This window comes from Rhinoraja longicauda, chromosome 17 (assembly GCF_053455715.1).
Source record: "Rhinoraja longicauda isolate Sanriku21f chromosome 17, sRhiLon1.1, whole genome shotgun sequence".
Taxonomy (NCBI): domain Eukaryota; kingdom Metazoa; phylum Chordata; class Chondrichthyes; order Rajiformes; family Arhynchobatidae; genus Rhinoraja; species Rhinoraja longicauda.
Genome location: NC_135969.1, coordinates 4179740 through 4192512, shown reverse-complemented (window position 1 = coordinate 4192512; position 12773 = coordinate 4179740). Strand labels below are relative to the sequence as shown.

General features: G+C 41.0%; 1 protein-coding gene across 5 annotated transcripts in view; it reads right to left on the bottom strand.

The window, feature by feature from the left end:
* Positions 1 to 1549: 1549 nt before the first annotated feature.
* raf1b (Raf-1 proto-oncogene, serine/threonine kinase b) overlaps positions 1550 to 12773 on the bottom strand; it is an 80727-nt gene continuing 69503 nt past the window's right edge. For all 5 annotated transcript variants that reach the window (XM_078413972.1, XM_078413971.1, XM_078413970.1 and 2 more), the window contains exons 15-18: positions 10406 to 10524; positions 7256 to 7387; positions 3511 to 3645; positions 1550 to 2450 (exon numbers count right to left, since the gene is read on the bottom strand). In XM_078413972.1, coding sequence (XP_078270098.1) covers positions 2310 to 2450; positions 3511 to 3645; positions 7256 to 7387; positions 10406 to 10524 — 527 coding nt within the window. In that variant the 3' untranslated portion in view covers positions 1550 to 2309. The remainder of the gene's footprint in view (positions 2451 to 3510; positions 3646 to 7255; positions 7388 to 10405; positions 10525 to 12773) is intronic.

Here is a 12773-nt window from a genome sequence, read left to right as displayed (position 1 = left end):
GAGGTATAGTTGCTCTTTGGATTGTCAAGATAGAAATTATTGCATTTTTATGGTATGTTTTGCAATTTCAGGACATCACTGATTTTAACCACAAAATTCTTCCTTTATAACCCTAAATTTGATCATACTGTATTCAGTTTTTTAATATTTCCACTATGGTTAGGCTACCAAAGTTGGCACATTTCCAAATCAAGAATTGCTGCTGTCTTGTTGGATCCAGAAATATTATCCCAAATGAATATTTTGAAAAAAGCAAGCTCAAACTTGAAAGGTTACACATTTAGCTTTGTTGCCCTGTCCAAATTAAATGAATGATAGAATCTCCAACTATAAACTCTGCTTTGTTACATGCCTTTCTAAGATCAGGACCATTCTGCTACTTCATTGTGCTTTCAAGAGATCAGTTGGGTTTTCAAATTCTCTCTTATACAAGTTCACCTCTGATTTTCTGGCACCCTTGCTTCCAGAGCATGCTGGATTATCCGTTTTGACAGCCCAACCGAAGTCACGGCCACCAAGGGCAGTCGAACGGTACCAGAACGGTCCACCTAGGCCACTGAGGAGTCGAACGGTACCAGAACGGTCCGCCTAGGCCACCGGGGAGCTGAGATACTGGCCGGCAAAACCTGCCTCTGAAGTTGGATGTGGGAATGGATCTGCTGGCTCTAGCTAGGCCGGAATTCCAGAGCTCTGACCACGGGAGTCAAATTCCACTCACCGACCGGCCAACGAAGTCCTGATGCAGTAGACATCGGCCACCTCACTCAGCCTAGATGCCATATTTGCGGGGAGACTAAAGGGATTTTGCAATATTATGCACTTTTGTAATTTTCTCCAAATTAAAGGAAATACCAGACCACCAGTTGCCAGAAAATCAGTGGTGGACCTGCACCACATTTATAACGAGAGTCATTTCAGAAGCCCAAATGTCCATGGGCTTGTTTCTCCCTCCTTACATCTTCTACCAGCCTGGCAAGAGTATTTGCGGTCAATAAGGCAAGTCTCTTTTCTCTTTCCAATTTTTCCACTCCTAAGGAGAATTTGAAATATTTAATTTGCAGTTTGTAGCTCTTTATCTCACAGTAACAGCCACATTATGTTGTATTTGAGCCTCTATTTCACTTTACTATTTTTGTTCTTTGTCATGTTACACAAATGTTTACATGGCAGGAATCCTTCTGCCTTGATATTTTATTCCTTACAGTGTAAAATCAAATTGTTGTTAAACAAACTGCTCTCTCACACTCTCAAAACAAAACCTTGAAGCTGTTAATTTGATGCTTGGTTGTACGTGAGCCTGCTCTGCCACTGTCTCCTTTGTTACTCAATCTGAGAATTAACATACAGTTGGTAATGGCAATGGCCATTCCCCTGTGCTCCTTCAAGGAGTTAAGACCTTGGGGGGGGAGGGGAGGGAGGAGAAGGATATAACACTGAAAATTGGCTAACAAATTTGAAGAAACGCATTACGAAAATAAAGATGCAGGAATAAGAGTTTTAAACCTTGCTCTGCTCCCTGGTTGAATTATTGGAAAAAAACCACAAATAAATAGATGTTTTGCCCTTCTGTTTAAAATTGGATTTTTTTATTTAATAGTACCATAATAGTACATCTATAACTGGTTGGGATTTTGATGTGTAAGAAAATAATTACAGAACGCAGCAGGTTTTCAAAGGTTCCGAATTGGAAAAACCAAGAACATTGCAATTTGTACAGAATTATATGCGAACTTTAACTTAGTAAAATACATGGGACTGGCACCAAATGTTCAAGTATCCAAACAGAACATCATGTTATCCCCACTCATCAGCAAAAAAAAAACAAAAGCAAATATACCTAATTGTTTATAATCACATCAACATGTGGGTTTATCAGAAAAGTCTAACGTTATTCTTTCATGTACTATCAATTAAAATTTGCTTTTTCTTTTCTTCAGAAATGTCGTCTTTGTTGCTTGGATCATCATGTAGCAGTCTATATTATTCTTGTCAAAATATACCCATCTTATTTTCAGCCATTTTGTGCCACTGTCCAGCCTGAAGCCTGAGATAAGCAGGTAAAGCAGTTTGTAGGTATGAGAATACTGCCACACCAACTCAAGTGTTGAGTCAAGTGTTTGACAATTTCTGCAAAAGGGCCTTGCGAGCAGGATTCCACACATTTCATGAAACGGATTACCAGTTATAACATTAAATCTGAACCATGGCAGCTTTCCGGATTGATTGCGAATGATCAGATACCAGTTGCCTACACCACCCAAAAGAAACATAATCGCACAGCTTTCTGCATTGTTCTCAATTGAAGGTTGTTAGCAAGCAAACAATCTTGTTGATGTCAGGGTTAAAGGATTCAAGTCCTCCGTGTGTGTGGCTCGATGTAGAGAAGGTTCCGAAGCACTACGATGGATTTTGGGCAATGAATGTTGTAATAATTCAACAGAAGATAAAATCTGGAACAATTTAAGAAAAGGTTAAAAAAGATAACGTTCATTTGTTAAACATTGTAAAATGCTTGCAGATACATTAATTACAACGACGAGTTACATGAAATTATAGCCAGAAATCATGATCTGTTCTATCAATTCCACAGAGCAAGACTTGATTATTCGTAATAGCTCAATTAATATGTTAAAAGAGTGCAGGAGTCATCCATTTGACTATTCAATAGAAATCTACTTACAACAAATCTTGAACATGCGTTATGTCAGATCACTGTTTTTACTTTATTCTGCATCTTGAATTCTATATTACATAAGTACACTTCTAGTCCTTTGGATTATTAAAACGGTAACTTTAAGACATCTGCAAGATGTAATGAACTAGTAGATATAGGAGGCTCGTGGTAAAAGGCAAACTATTAATCTGCAACGCTAATTTTTTAAAACTCGTATTGCTTACAAATCAAAGCCAAAATGTTCTTTACGCATAGCATTTATAACAGGTTTACAACAGACATAATGGACTGAATGGTCTTCTGCACTAATGAGTGAATTAGAAATATGATAGGATGTTCAACATTAAGATTATAAAACTGTATGTCTTTCTAATTCATGTGAACCCTTGCCTGGAAATAACCTTCATTAGGGCTTATTTTGAACATTTGCTCAGTTTATCAAAATAGGTTATTCCATTCTTGTCATTCCAAAGGGCCACAGATTTATCAACTGTGTCTTTGGAATCAATAACAGGTAATACAAATATACAAAGATAGACACAAAATGCTGGAGTAACTCAGCGGGACAAGCAGCATCTCTGGAGAGAAGGAATGGGTGACGTTTTCGGGTCGAGACCCTTCTTCAGACTGAGTCAGGGGCAATCAGTCTGAAGAAGGGTCTTGACCCAAAAACGTCACCCATTCCTTCTCTCCAGTGATGCTGCCAGTCCTGCTGAGTTACTCCAGCATTTTGGGTCTATCTTCGATTTAAACCAGCATCTGCAGTTCCTTCATACACAATAAAACCCACGACTTGTTTTAAAGCTAAAAATATCCGTTGATTTCCTCGCTCTCACCTGAGGAAAGAGAGGCCGCTCATCCTTGCTCCTGTCCATACAGTTTGCTACAAGTCTTTTCATTGCTTTTGGGCAATTTTTGTAGAGTTTGCTGAGGTCAGGTGTTAAAAACCCTCGGCCCACCATGAAAATAATCTAATCGCAAAGACAGACGCAAATTTTACCGTGATAGATTATACCGAAGGATGAACAAATGCAGAACAATCTAAAATGTAAGAATGCTGCTTTTTGATATGGACTAAATAAACTGGCAGTAGGGTAGAAAACGACTTTGCAGTGCAACAGACGTGACACTGGGAAAGAATTATCTTTCAGAAAGCTCACATCAATAATTAAATATTTCAGATATAACAATATTTTCAGTGGTGTCAGATATGGTTCTATACAATAATTATTGTGTTTGTTTGGAGAGAGTGATTAAAGCAGGAATGATATAGAAATGATAGCGTGTTTCAATGATTCATAGTTTAGCATCACAAAATATCCAATGGATAAAGTTCCAATATTCCATACAACTTGTTGCATCTGAGATACCATGTGGAGGTGTGCAATTGCAGGATTAACTCTGCTGCAATACTGACATCTACATCATAGATTGCACTCAGAGAGCAACAAAACTGATTTGGAATTTGCAAAGAAATCTAAATATTTTCAGACAAGCGAAAGGTGAAACAGATAGGTTGCTGCTGGATAATTTTGATTTAGATTTAGAGATACAGCGCGGAAATAGGCCCTTCGGCCCACCGGGTCCGCGCCGCCCAGCGATCCCCGCACATTAACACTATCTTACACACAATTTTTTTTTTACATTTGCCCAGCCAATTAACCTACAGACCTGCACGTCTTTGGAGTGTGGGAGGAAACCGAAGATCTCGGAGAAAACCCACGCAGGTCACGGGGAGAACGTACAAACTCCGTACAGACGGCGCCCGTAGTCAGGATCGAACCCGAGTCTCTGGCGCTGCATTCGCTGTAAGGCAGCAACTCTAATACACCAGATGTAGTCCTAAACCCTGGGTTGAGTGTTCCAGCAACACTTCTGAGCCTGTACAGATTTAGGCGGTTTCATTTGCAGCTGTGGTTGGGATTATACGACTAGCTTCAGCCCACATGTCCAGGAGCCTGTTGAACTTCCCATTAACTACTTTGGCTTTTTTCTCCAAATTTAAATCTCCAGTTTCCTGATGAGTCAGCTGTCAACTCTCCAGTCTGGTGATTCACACGAATGAAGAAACTGCATCCTCAACACAAATGAAGTACAGCACGTGCACCCAAGCTGTAGATTGTTGTGAAACAGATCCCTTCAGTAGGGTCATTGGTCTCTGTAAATTGCCCTTAGTTAGTCGGGAGAGGCCTGGATAGAGTGGATGTGGGGAGGATGTTTCCACTAGTGGGAGAGTCGAGGACTAGAGGTCATAGCCTCAGAACGAAAGGACGTTCCTTTAGGAAGTAGATGAAGAGGAATTTCTTTCGTCAGAGGGCGGTGAATCTGTGGAATTCATTGCCACAGAAGGCTGTGGAGCACGTCAATGGATATTTTTAAGGCAGAGTTAGGTAGATTCTTGATTAGTGTGGGTGACGGGTTATAGGGAGAACGCAGGAGAAAGGGGTTAGGAGGGAGAGATAGATCAGCCATGATTGAATGGCGGAGTAGACTTAATTGGCCGCATGTCCTGATTCTTCCTCTATCGCTTATGAGAAAGTGGGATAACAGAACTAGTGTGAACGGGCGATCAATGGTCAATCTGTGGACGTTGGGCCAAAGGACCACTTTCCATGCTGCATTTCTAATCTAAACTTGCAGTTTTACTTGATTCATCATGGAATGAAGTTTTATTGCTGGAGAGAAGAGGGAAAAAAAGTAAACAAAATTTATAAACAAACCAGTCTGCCCCTTCCTATTATGTTGTATCATTACCCAGAGGTACGGAACATAATATTATCCTCTGTAAAATAGAACAAGAAAAAGAGAAGAGCAAAATGTGTGGAATATATATAAACATAACACAAAAAGTAAGGAAATTTGTGTGTGGTAGATTATTTCTTTGTTGTAACAATGCTTCTTGGCAATAAATCTTATACCGTTGGAAAGCCTGTTTATTTCCCTTTTAAATGGTGCCACATTTGTAAGGAACATGCATTTGTGGGATGAGCAGCAGAGCTGAGTATATGGGTTGCGCCCATGAAAAATTTGCCAAATCTTCTCTGCCAATGCCAAACAGCTTATTCTGCTGTTGCTATTGACTCTTGTTTTGAGCTTCTGGTACCCCCCAGGTGCCGACAATCAGGTTTGGCAGCATCTGTGAGCATGGGCCCTGCTACAGTGGTCAGTAGGTGTCTGCTCCAAGAATCGGCATGCCACGTTTGACTGATCTGGATAGGGCCCGTGCGATAGGGCAACTTCAAGCTGGTGTTCCGCAAAACCAAGTTGCGGCATTATTTGGAGTGAGCCCTAGTACCATCTCCAAAGTGAAGGCCAAGTTCCATATAACGGGGGATGTCAGAGACAGGCCGCGAAGTGGGCGTCCCAAGAAGACGACACCCGAAGAAGACTTAGAAACCGTAGGCTGTCTTCTACAGATTTGCAGTCAAGGTTTGCAGGACGATATGGCCGACGGCTCTCTGCCCAGACAATTCGGAACAGACTGCACGCAGCCGATCTCCGGTCTCATAGGGCTGCCAGGAGGCCTGCCATGACTGCCCGTCACCGTCAGGCCCGTTTGCGCTGGTGTCGGCAACACGTGCACTGGAACCTGAACATGTGGAGGAACATTATGTTCAGCGATGAGTCCAGATTCTGCCTACGGCAGTTGGATCATAGGGTCAAAGTGTGGAGAAGACGCGGAGAACGCTATGCTGATTGCTGCACCGATAGAGTAACATCTTTTGGTGGAGGCAGTGTGAAGGTGTGGGGTGGCATCTCCCTCACTGGAAAAACGAGGTTTGTCATCATTGGAGGCAATCTCAATGCAGAGAGATATCGAGATGAGATTCTGCAACCAGTGGCAATCCCATATCTCCACAGTCTGGGACCGAACTCTATCCTCCAAGATGACAATGCTCGCCCCCACTGAGCAGGGTTTCTCAGAGACTACCTCCAGAATTTGGGAGTGGAGAGGATGGAATGGCCTGCCAGCAGTCCTGATCTCAACCCCATTGAACACTTGTGGGATCAGCTTGGGTGTGCTGTTCGTGCCAGAATGACCAACACAACCATATTGGCTGACTTGCGACAAATGCTGGTTGAAGAATGGGATGCCATCCCACAACAGTTTGTGACCAGGCTGGTGACCAGCATGAGGAGGAGGTGCCAGGCTGTTGTGGCTGTGTATGGTTCTTCCACACTCTACTGAGGCTCCTGTTTATTAAATGAATGAATTGTTAAATTGTCAATATGTCTTGTTTCTTCAGACTTCAATCATCCAATCCACCAAACAACACCGAACAAGAGTGAATGGCAGAATAAGCTGTTTGGCATTGGCAGAGAAGATTTGGCAGATTTTTCATGGGCGCAACCCACATACTCAGCTCTGCTGCTCATCCCACAAATGCATGTTCCTTACAAATGTGGCACCATTTAAAAGGGAAATAAACAGGCTTTCCAACGGTATAAGATTTATTGCCAAGAAGCATTGTTACAACAAAGAAATAATCTACCAAACACAAATTTCCTTACTTTTTGTGCTATGTTTATGTATATCAATTTCTACTTTAAAAACATTGATTGAACAAACTGTCGTGTTACCTGATCTCGGTTGTTTACGTGAGAGTATGGCAGCTCTCCTGTCATCAGCTCAAACAGCACAATACCGAAGGAATAGACATCAGACTGAAAACTATACGGATTAATTTCCTCCATTCGGATGACCTCTGGCGCCTGGAAACAATTCCAAGAGAGGATGGACCAAATTGTTTCATTACTCAAGTTTTCACAAGCTTTAGAAAATATACAAATTCCAAAATTATTCCTAGTATTTTGATAAAAATTATAAAATTGTTCTATTTTAGATAGATTCCGAACCACAACAATACCACAGTGCATTTTTTCCTTTAAAAGTGAGGAAGAGAGACATATTACAAAAGAATCCAGGCAGCTCTCTAATTTAAGCAATAGGCAAGGAGTTCCCACACAGGAATTGCAAAGATTTAAGTGCCGTGGAAATAAATACATGATTTAGCAGCGCAATGTGGCAGAGAACTTCACATTACTAAATTCTTTATTTGATCTGCTCTTCTCCATTCAGGAGAATAGTTTGTGGTCCTTATTTTTCCCCAATCATTTCATCTTTGCAATTACTGTGATGTCTTTGCTGCATATCCTCCAGTGCCTTGATGTCACTTGTATATATAGAGTGAAGAAGGGTCTCAAGAAGGGTCTCGACCCGAAACGTCACCCATTCCTTCTCTCCTGAGATACTGCCTGACCTGCTGAGTTACTCCAGCATTTTGTGAAATAAAGACCTTCGATTTGTACCAGCATCTGCAGTTATTTTCTCACACTATATACAGAGTGACCTATATCTTCAGTCAGTTTCCAACCATGAACCAACCAAGGTTTGCTTTATATTCAAAATTATCTTTCTGCTTTGGTAATGCACGTGTTAGAAATTCATTTTCAGTTGCTGATAGTAAATGCCTAACGTTGAAGTGGCAGGATCCTGTTACCAACTTCCAAAATATGGTTCCATTTTGGGCGTTAACAAAAACAACCATGAACATACCTATTTCTCTAGAAATGAATCTCAGAATTTACAAGCTATATGGCCTTATCAATTTGCAATACTCCAAGCAAAGTATGTCAAATTTCACTGTTCCAATACCCATTAAGTTACTTGCCTTCTGAGAAAAACGTGCTCCTTAAGCCTCCAATCAAAATGAAACATTTCAGACTTTTAAGAACAGTGCAAGGCTATTTACATGGTATTCGTCAAGTTATCTACATTATTCCATTAAGGGAATTCAGAAAGGATCTAAAATATGAAAGCTCGAAGATTACAGTTTAATCTGCTTCCATTGTCTCATTTTAGAAGAAATTGCACACTTTAGTAGATTTTCTATATCTGTAACATTGACCAGCTCTCCAGAACACTGCTTGCAGAGCAACTTTAAATGAAGTAACAAAGTTGCTTATGCCTAGCATTACAAAATATTATATTTCCTATCATGATCATTCAGAAACAATTAATCCTGAACATAAGATAGACACAAAATACTGGAAAGGAGGAATGGGTGACTTTTCGGGTTGAGACCCTTCTTCAGTCGGGGGAAAGGGAAACAGTGATGTAGATATAGAACAAACTAGACAAAGTGGACCCGTTGGGCCCAAACCTCTCCTGCATTGGTGCAGGAGCCTGTCCTCCCCCCTCCCCTCTCTCCTCAACCCTGCCTCTCCCTTCTCCCCCCTTCCCTCCTCCCCTCCCCCTCCCCTCCTTTTAAACTTTAAAATGTGAATAACTTTAAAAATATAACACCGATTTCAATAAAACTACTTGCATTATCACTAAAGTGACAACAGAAGTGACAACAGTGAGTAAGGTGGGCCTAAAATTGCCGTGCGATCGCGTACCGTTTTGGCTGAAGTTCAGTCACAAACAAGATAACAAACGAGAGTTTTAATATATAGATGAATTAAAAATATGCCTTCTTCAGACAACGCTGAGCATAGTTCCGTACATTTCTACGCTGTCACATCCACCACCAATAATCTTTCCATATTTTGACACCAATGTCAATTTATGTTTTAGCATGAATCATTTCAAATTAATTTAAATAAAAACATTTAATAAGATGGAAACCAAATACAATATTGTGCTTGCTTTTCACAATCAAATGTAGCAATATGCAAGGAAACCCTAAATGAATTTTCATCTTGGTCTGAACACAAGGCCAGCAGACCGAGAACCTGGTTTCTTGTTCATTTGATCTGATGCTAACTGAACAGGGCAGTGATAAATCGTAGGGACAAGTAGATACAAAAGTAAAAGTATTCTATAGAATTAAATTATACATGTGGAAAATTTATTTTCAAAAACCATCAAACGGAAAAGCAGGTAACGAGACTTGTGTGTTTTTTTATAATGTAATATTTGGTGCAAATCATTTAGAAAAGGCAGCAACCCATAAACTATTTCAGAGGATTACAGTAATAATTAAGCACCACTTAGTTTTTTTTCAATTACTCCTCAAAAGGGATCCAGAGGTTAAAACATAAGAGAATTAATAGAATTCATATGGACATTTTCACCAATCGGTGTGTAAATGTACAGGATTTTAACAATGGAAGTTTAATGCTAAGTTTGGAGACTGGCTTATTAGAAGGTTTTTTTAAAAGAATTGCTCAGATCATGAGTGGAATATTTTATAATGTACTAGTTAGTTTATTTTATTGTGTGTTTAGTTTAGTTTAGATATATAGTACGGAAATTAACACATATTAACACTATACTACACCCACTAGGGACATTTTTTTAAAACAATTACCAAGCCAATTAACCTACAAACCTGTACGTCTTTGAAGTGTGGGAGGAAACCGAAGATCTCGGAGAAAACCCACGCAGGTAACAGGGAGAACGTACAAACTCCGTACAGACAGCACCCGTAGTCGGGATCGACCCAGATCTCCGGCGCTGCATTCGCTGTAAGGCAGCAACTCTACCACTGCGCCACCGTGCCGCCCAAAATTAGTAACAATTATTAACAATTCTCTTGCTTAATGTATAAATATTTGAAGCAGAAAAATCTCTCACTTTGGTTAAATGGGCCGCATTAAAAGATCACATCGTATGAATTTGTTTAATATGTCCTCTGGATAATATTAATGCTTCTGAGAAATGTAAAGTCACATTTACATGAACTAACAATTAAATTAGCGATAAAAAAGCTCTAAATTCCTCACCATCCAAAGAATGGATCCTGTTGGCTGCCCGACTTGCTGAGACCCACTCCATCGAGATTTCACAGTTGCTAAACCAAAATCTCCAATCTTCACAGTGAGGCCTTCGTGAAGGAATATATCTGAGCATCCATTAAGGATAACATCTCTCAAAAGTGGCAGGGTGTTGCTAAAAAATAAAGTCCCATTAGCACATCTAAATACGAAGAAACTATTCACTTATCTTTTCTTATGATATATTTTCTTTGGAAATATTGCCATCTTGTCCTTCATTACAATTGATTAAAGATACTCAAAATAAATTAAATATTTTGCCTGGGTATCTTGGATTGAATACATGTTCAGTTTCAGTTTCAGCGCAATGTAAGAAATCGTGGAGACACACAGCCCTGATGGAAGCCATCAAGTCTATTCTTACCCAAAATAATGGCTTTTAGTTTAATCCCAATATCCAGCAGTTGGGCCTTAGTTACATATTTATATAAGTTGATATTTTCTTACAATAGAAGAGGGGCATTTGTGTCTGAGCTGGCTCCCATCAGTCCTGTTTCCCGCTTATTTCCCTGTATCAATGCCCATCAATTTTACTCTGATTCTCCAAGGGTAATTGATAGCAACCAATTAACCCTACAATCTATTCTCAGGTAGTTTCAAAATTTGCCTCCATCATACTCCAAATTCATGCTCTCCTTTTCTCAAATGGTCTTTAACCATTCCACCAATTAACCTGAGCTCTCCTGTCTAGTTATGGACTTCTATAATCATAAGGTCTTTGGGTTCACTTTTTTTCTGGGCCTCAGTTTTATTTGCCTCCTGAAAATCTCCCTTCAATATTGACCTCTCCCCCCACCCTACCGCCAAGGAAACAGCCCTCAAAATCAACTGCAATGCTAATTCAGGTACCAACACTGGGTGGCGCCAGCAATGGCTGCCTCGCCAACAGTCTGTCCCTTCATTCTTTGTTGTTTTAATAGTATGTGTTAACTGTATGTTTTAGAGTTCTTTAGCTTGTTTTATGTGGGGGGTGGGGGTTGGGGGAAACTTTTTTTAATCTCTTACCTCGACGGAGATGCAATTTTTTCCACATCGTATCTCCGTCCACACTGCGGCCTACCATCGAGGATCTGGCGGCCTTTGCTGGAGACCGACTTCGGGAGCTCCAACTGCGGGACTTACCATCGTGGAGCTCGTGATCCCCCTGCCAGGGATCAACCTCTGAGCTCCAACCGCCGGAGACTGCGGACTTTAACATCACGGAGCTCGCGGTCTCTGGTGGGAGACTGACTTTGGGAGCTCCAAGCTGCAGGAGCTTTGACCACCGTGACGCGGGAGTTTCGATCAGGTCAGCCTGGTGTGCGCCTGGTTTTAACCAGGTATTTGATAAAGTCTCCCATGGTATGGCGATCCAGAAAGCCATTACATGATTACAGTCAATACATGTACAACGTATAGATATTTGATAAGGGAATAATGTTTAGTGCAAGGTAAAGTCAGCAAAATCCAGTCAGGGATCTGGGAGTGGAAGTAAGGTCAGATCTGAAAGGTGTTTAATCTTAGTTAAAGTCAGAAGTGTTGCTGTGGGAATGGAGATTTAAGAGTCTGGAGTGATTGTGATATGAGTTTGTAGACCTGCTTCTGTGGCTAGCACACAAATGGTCGCCGCTGTGGGCGCCATCTTGGGTGCCACCCAAGGACGTGGAAGGCAGAGAGATCACTTGAGGACAATAATATGCATGGAAAGTTTGAGTTTGAGGTGGTGTTGGGGCTCTTGAAGAGCATTCAGGGGGATAAATCCCCAGGGCCTGATGGGATCTATCCCAGGTTATTGAGAAATGCAAGACAGGAGATTGCCGGAGCCTGGAGGGGAAATCTTTGCGTCTTCTCTGACCACAGGCAAGATGCCGGAGGACTGGAATATTGTTCCTTTAAAAAAGAGAAGTAGAAAAAATCCAGGGAATTATAGGCCGGTGAGCCTCACGTAAGCCATCGGAAAGGATTCTTCGAGATAAGATTTATTCCCATTTAGAAGAGAATCGGTTAATTAGGGACAGTCAGCCTGGGTTTATACATGGCAGGTTGTGTATTACTAACTTGTTCGAGTTTTTGGAGTTGATGATAATGATCGGCGAGGGGAGGGTGGTGTGCGCCTGGTTTTAGCCAGGTATTTGATAAAGTCTCCCATGGTATGGCGATCCAGAAAGTTAAGATGCACGAGATTAACAGCGACATGCTCGTACAAATTCAGAACCGCCATATCGGTAGAAGCCGGGGGGTTGTGGTGAAAGGCTGTCGGTCAGTGACCAGTGGAGCCCCGCAGCACCGGGACCTGTGTTGTTTGTGATATATATATAAATGACGCGGTCATAAATTC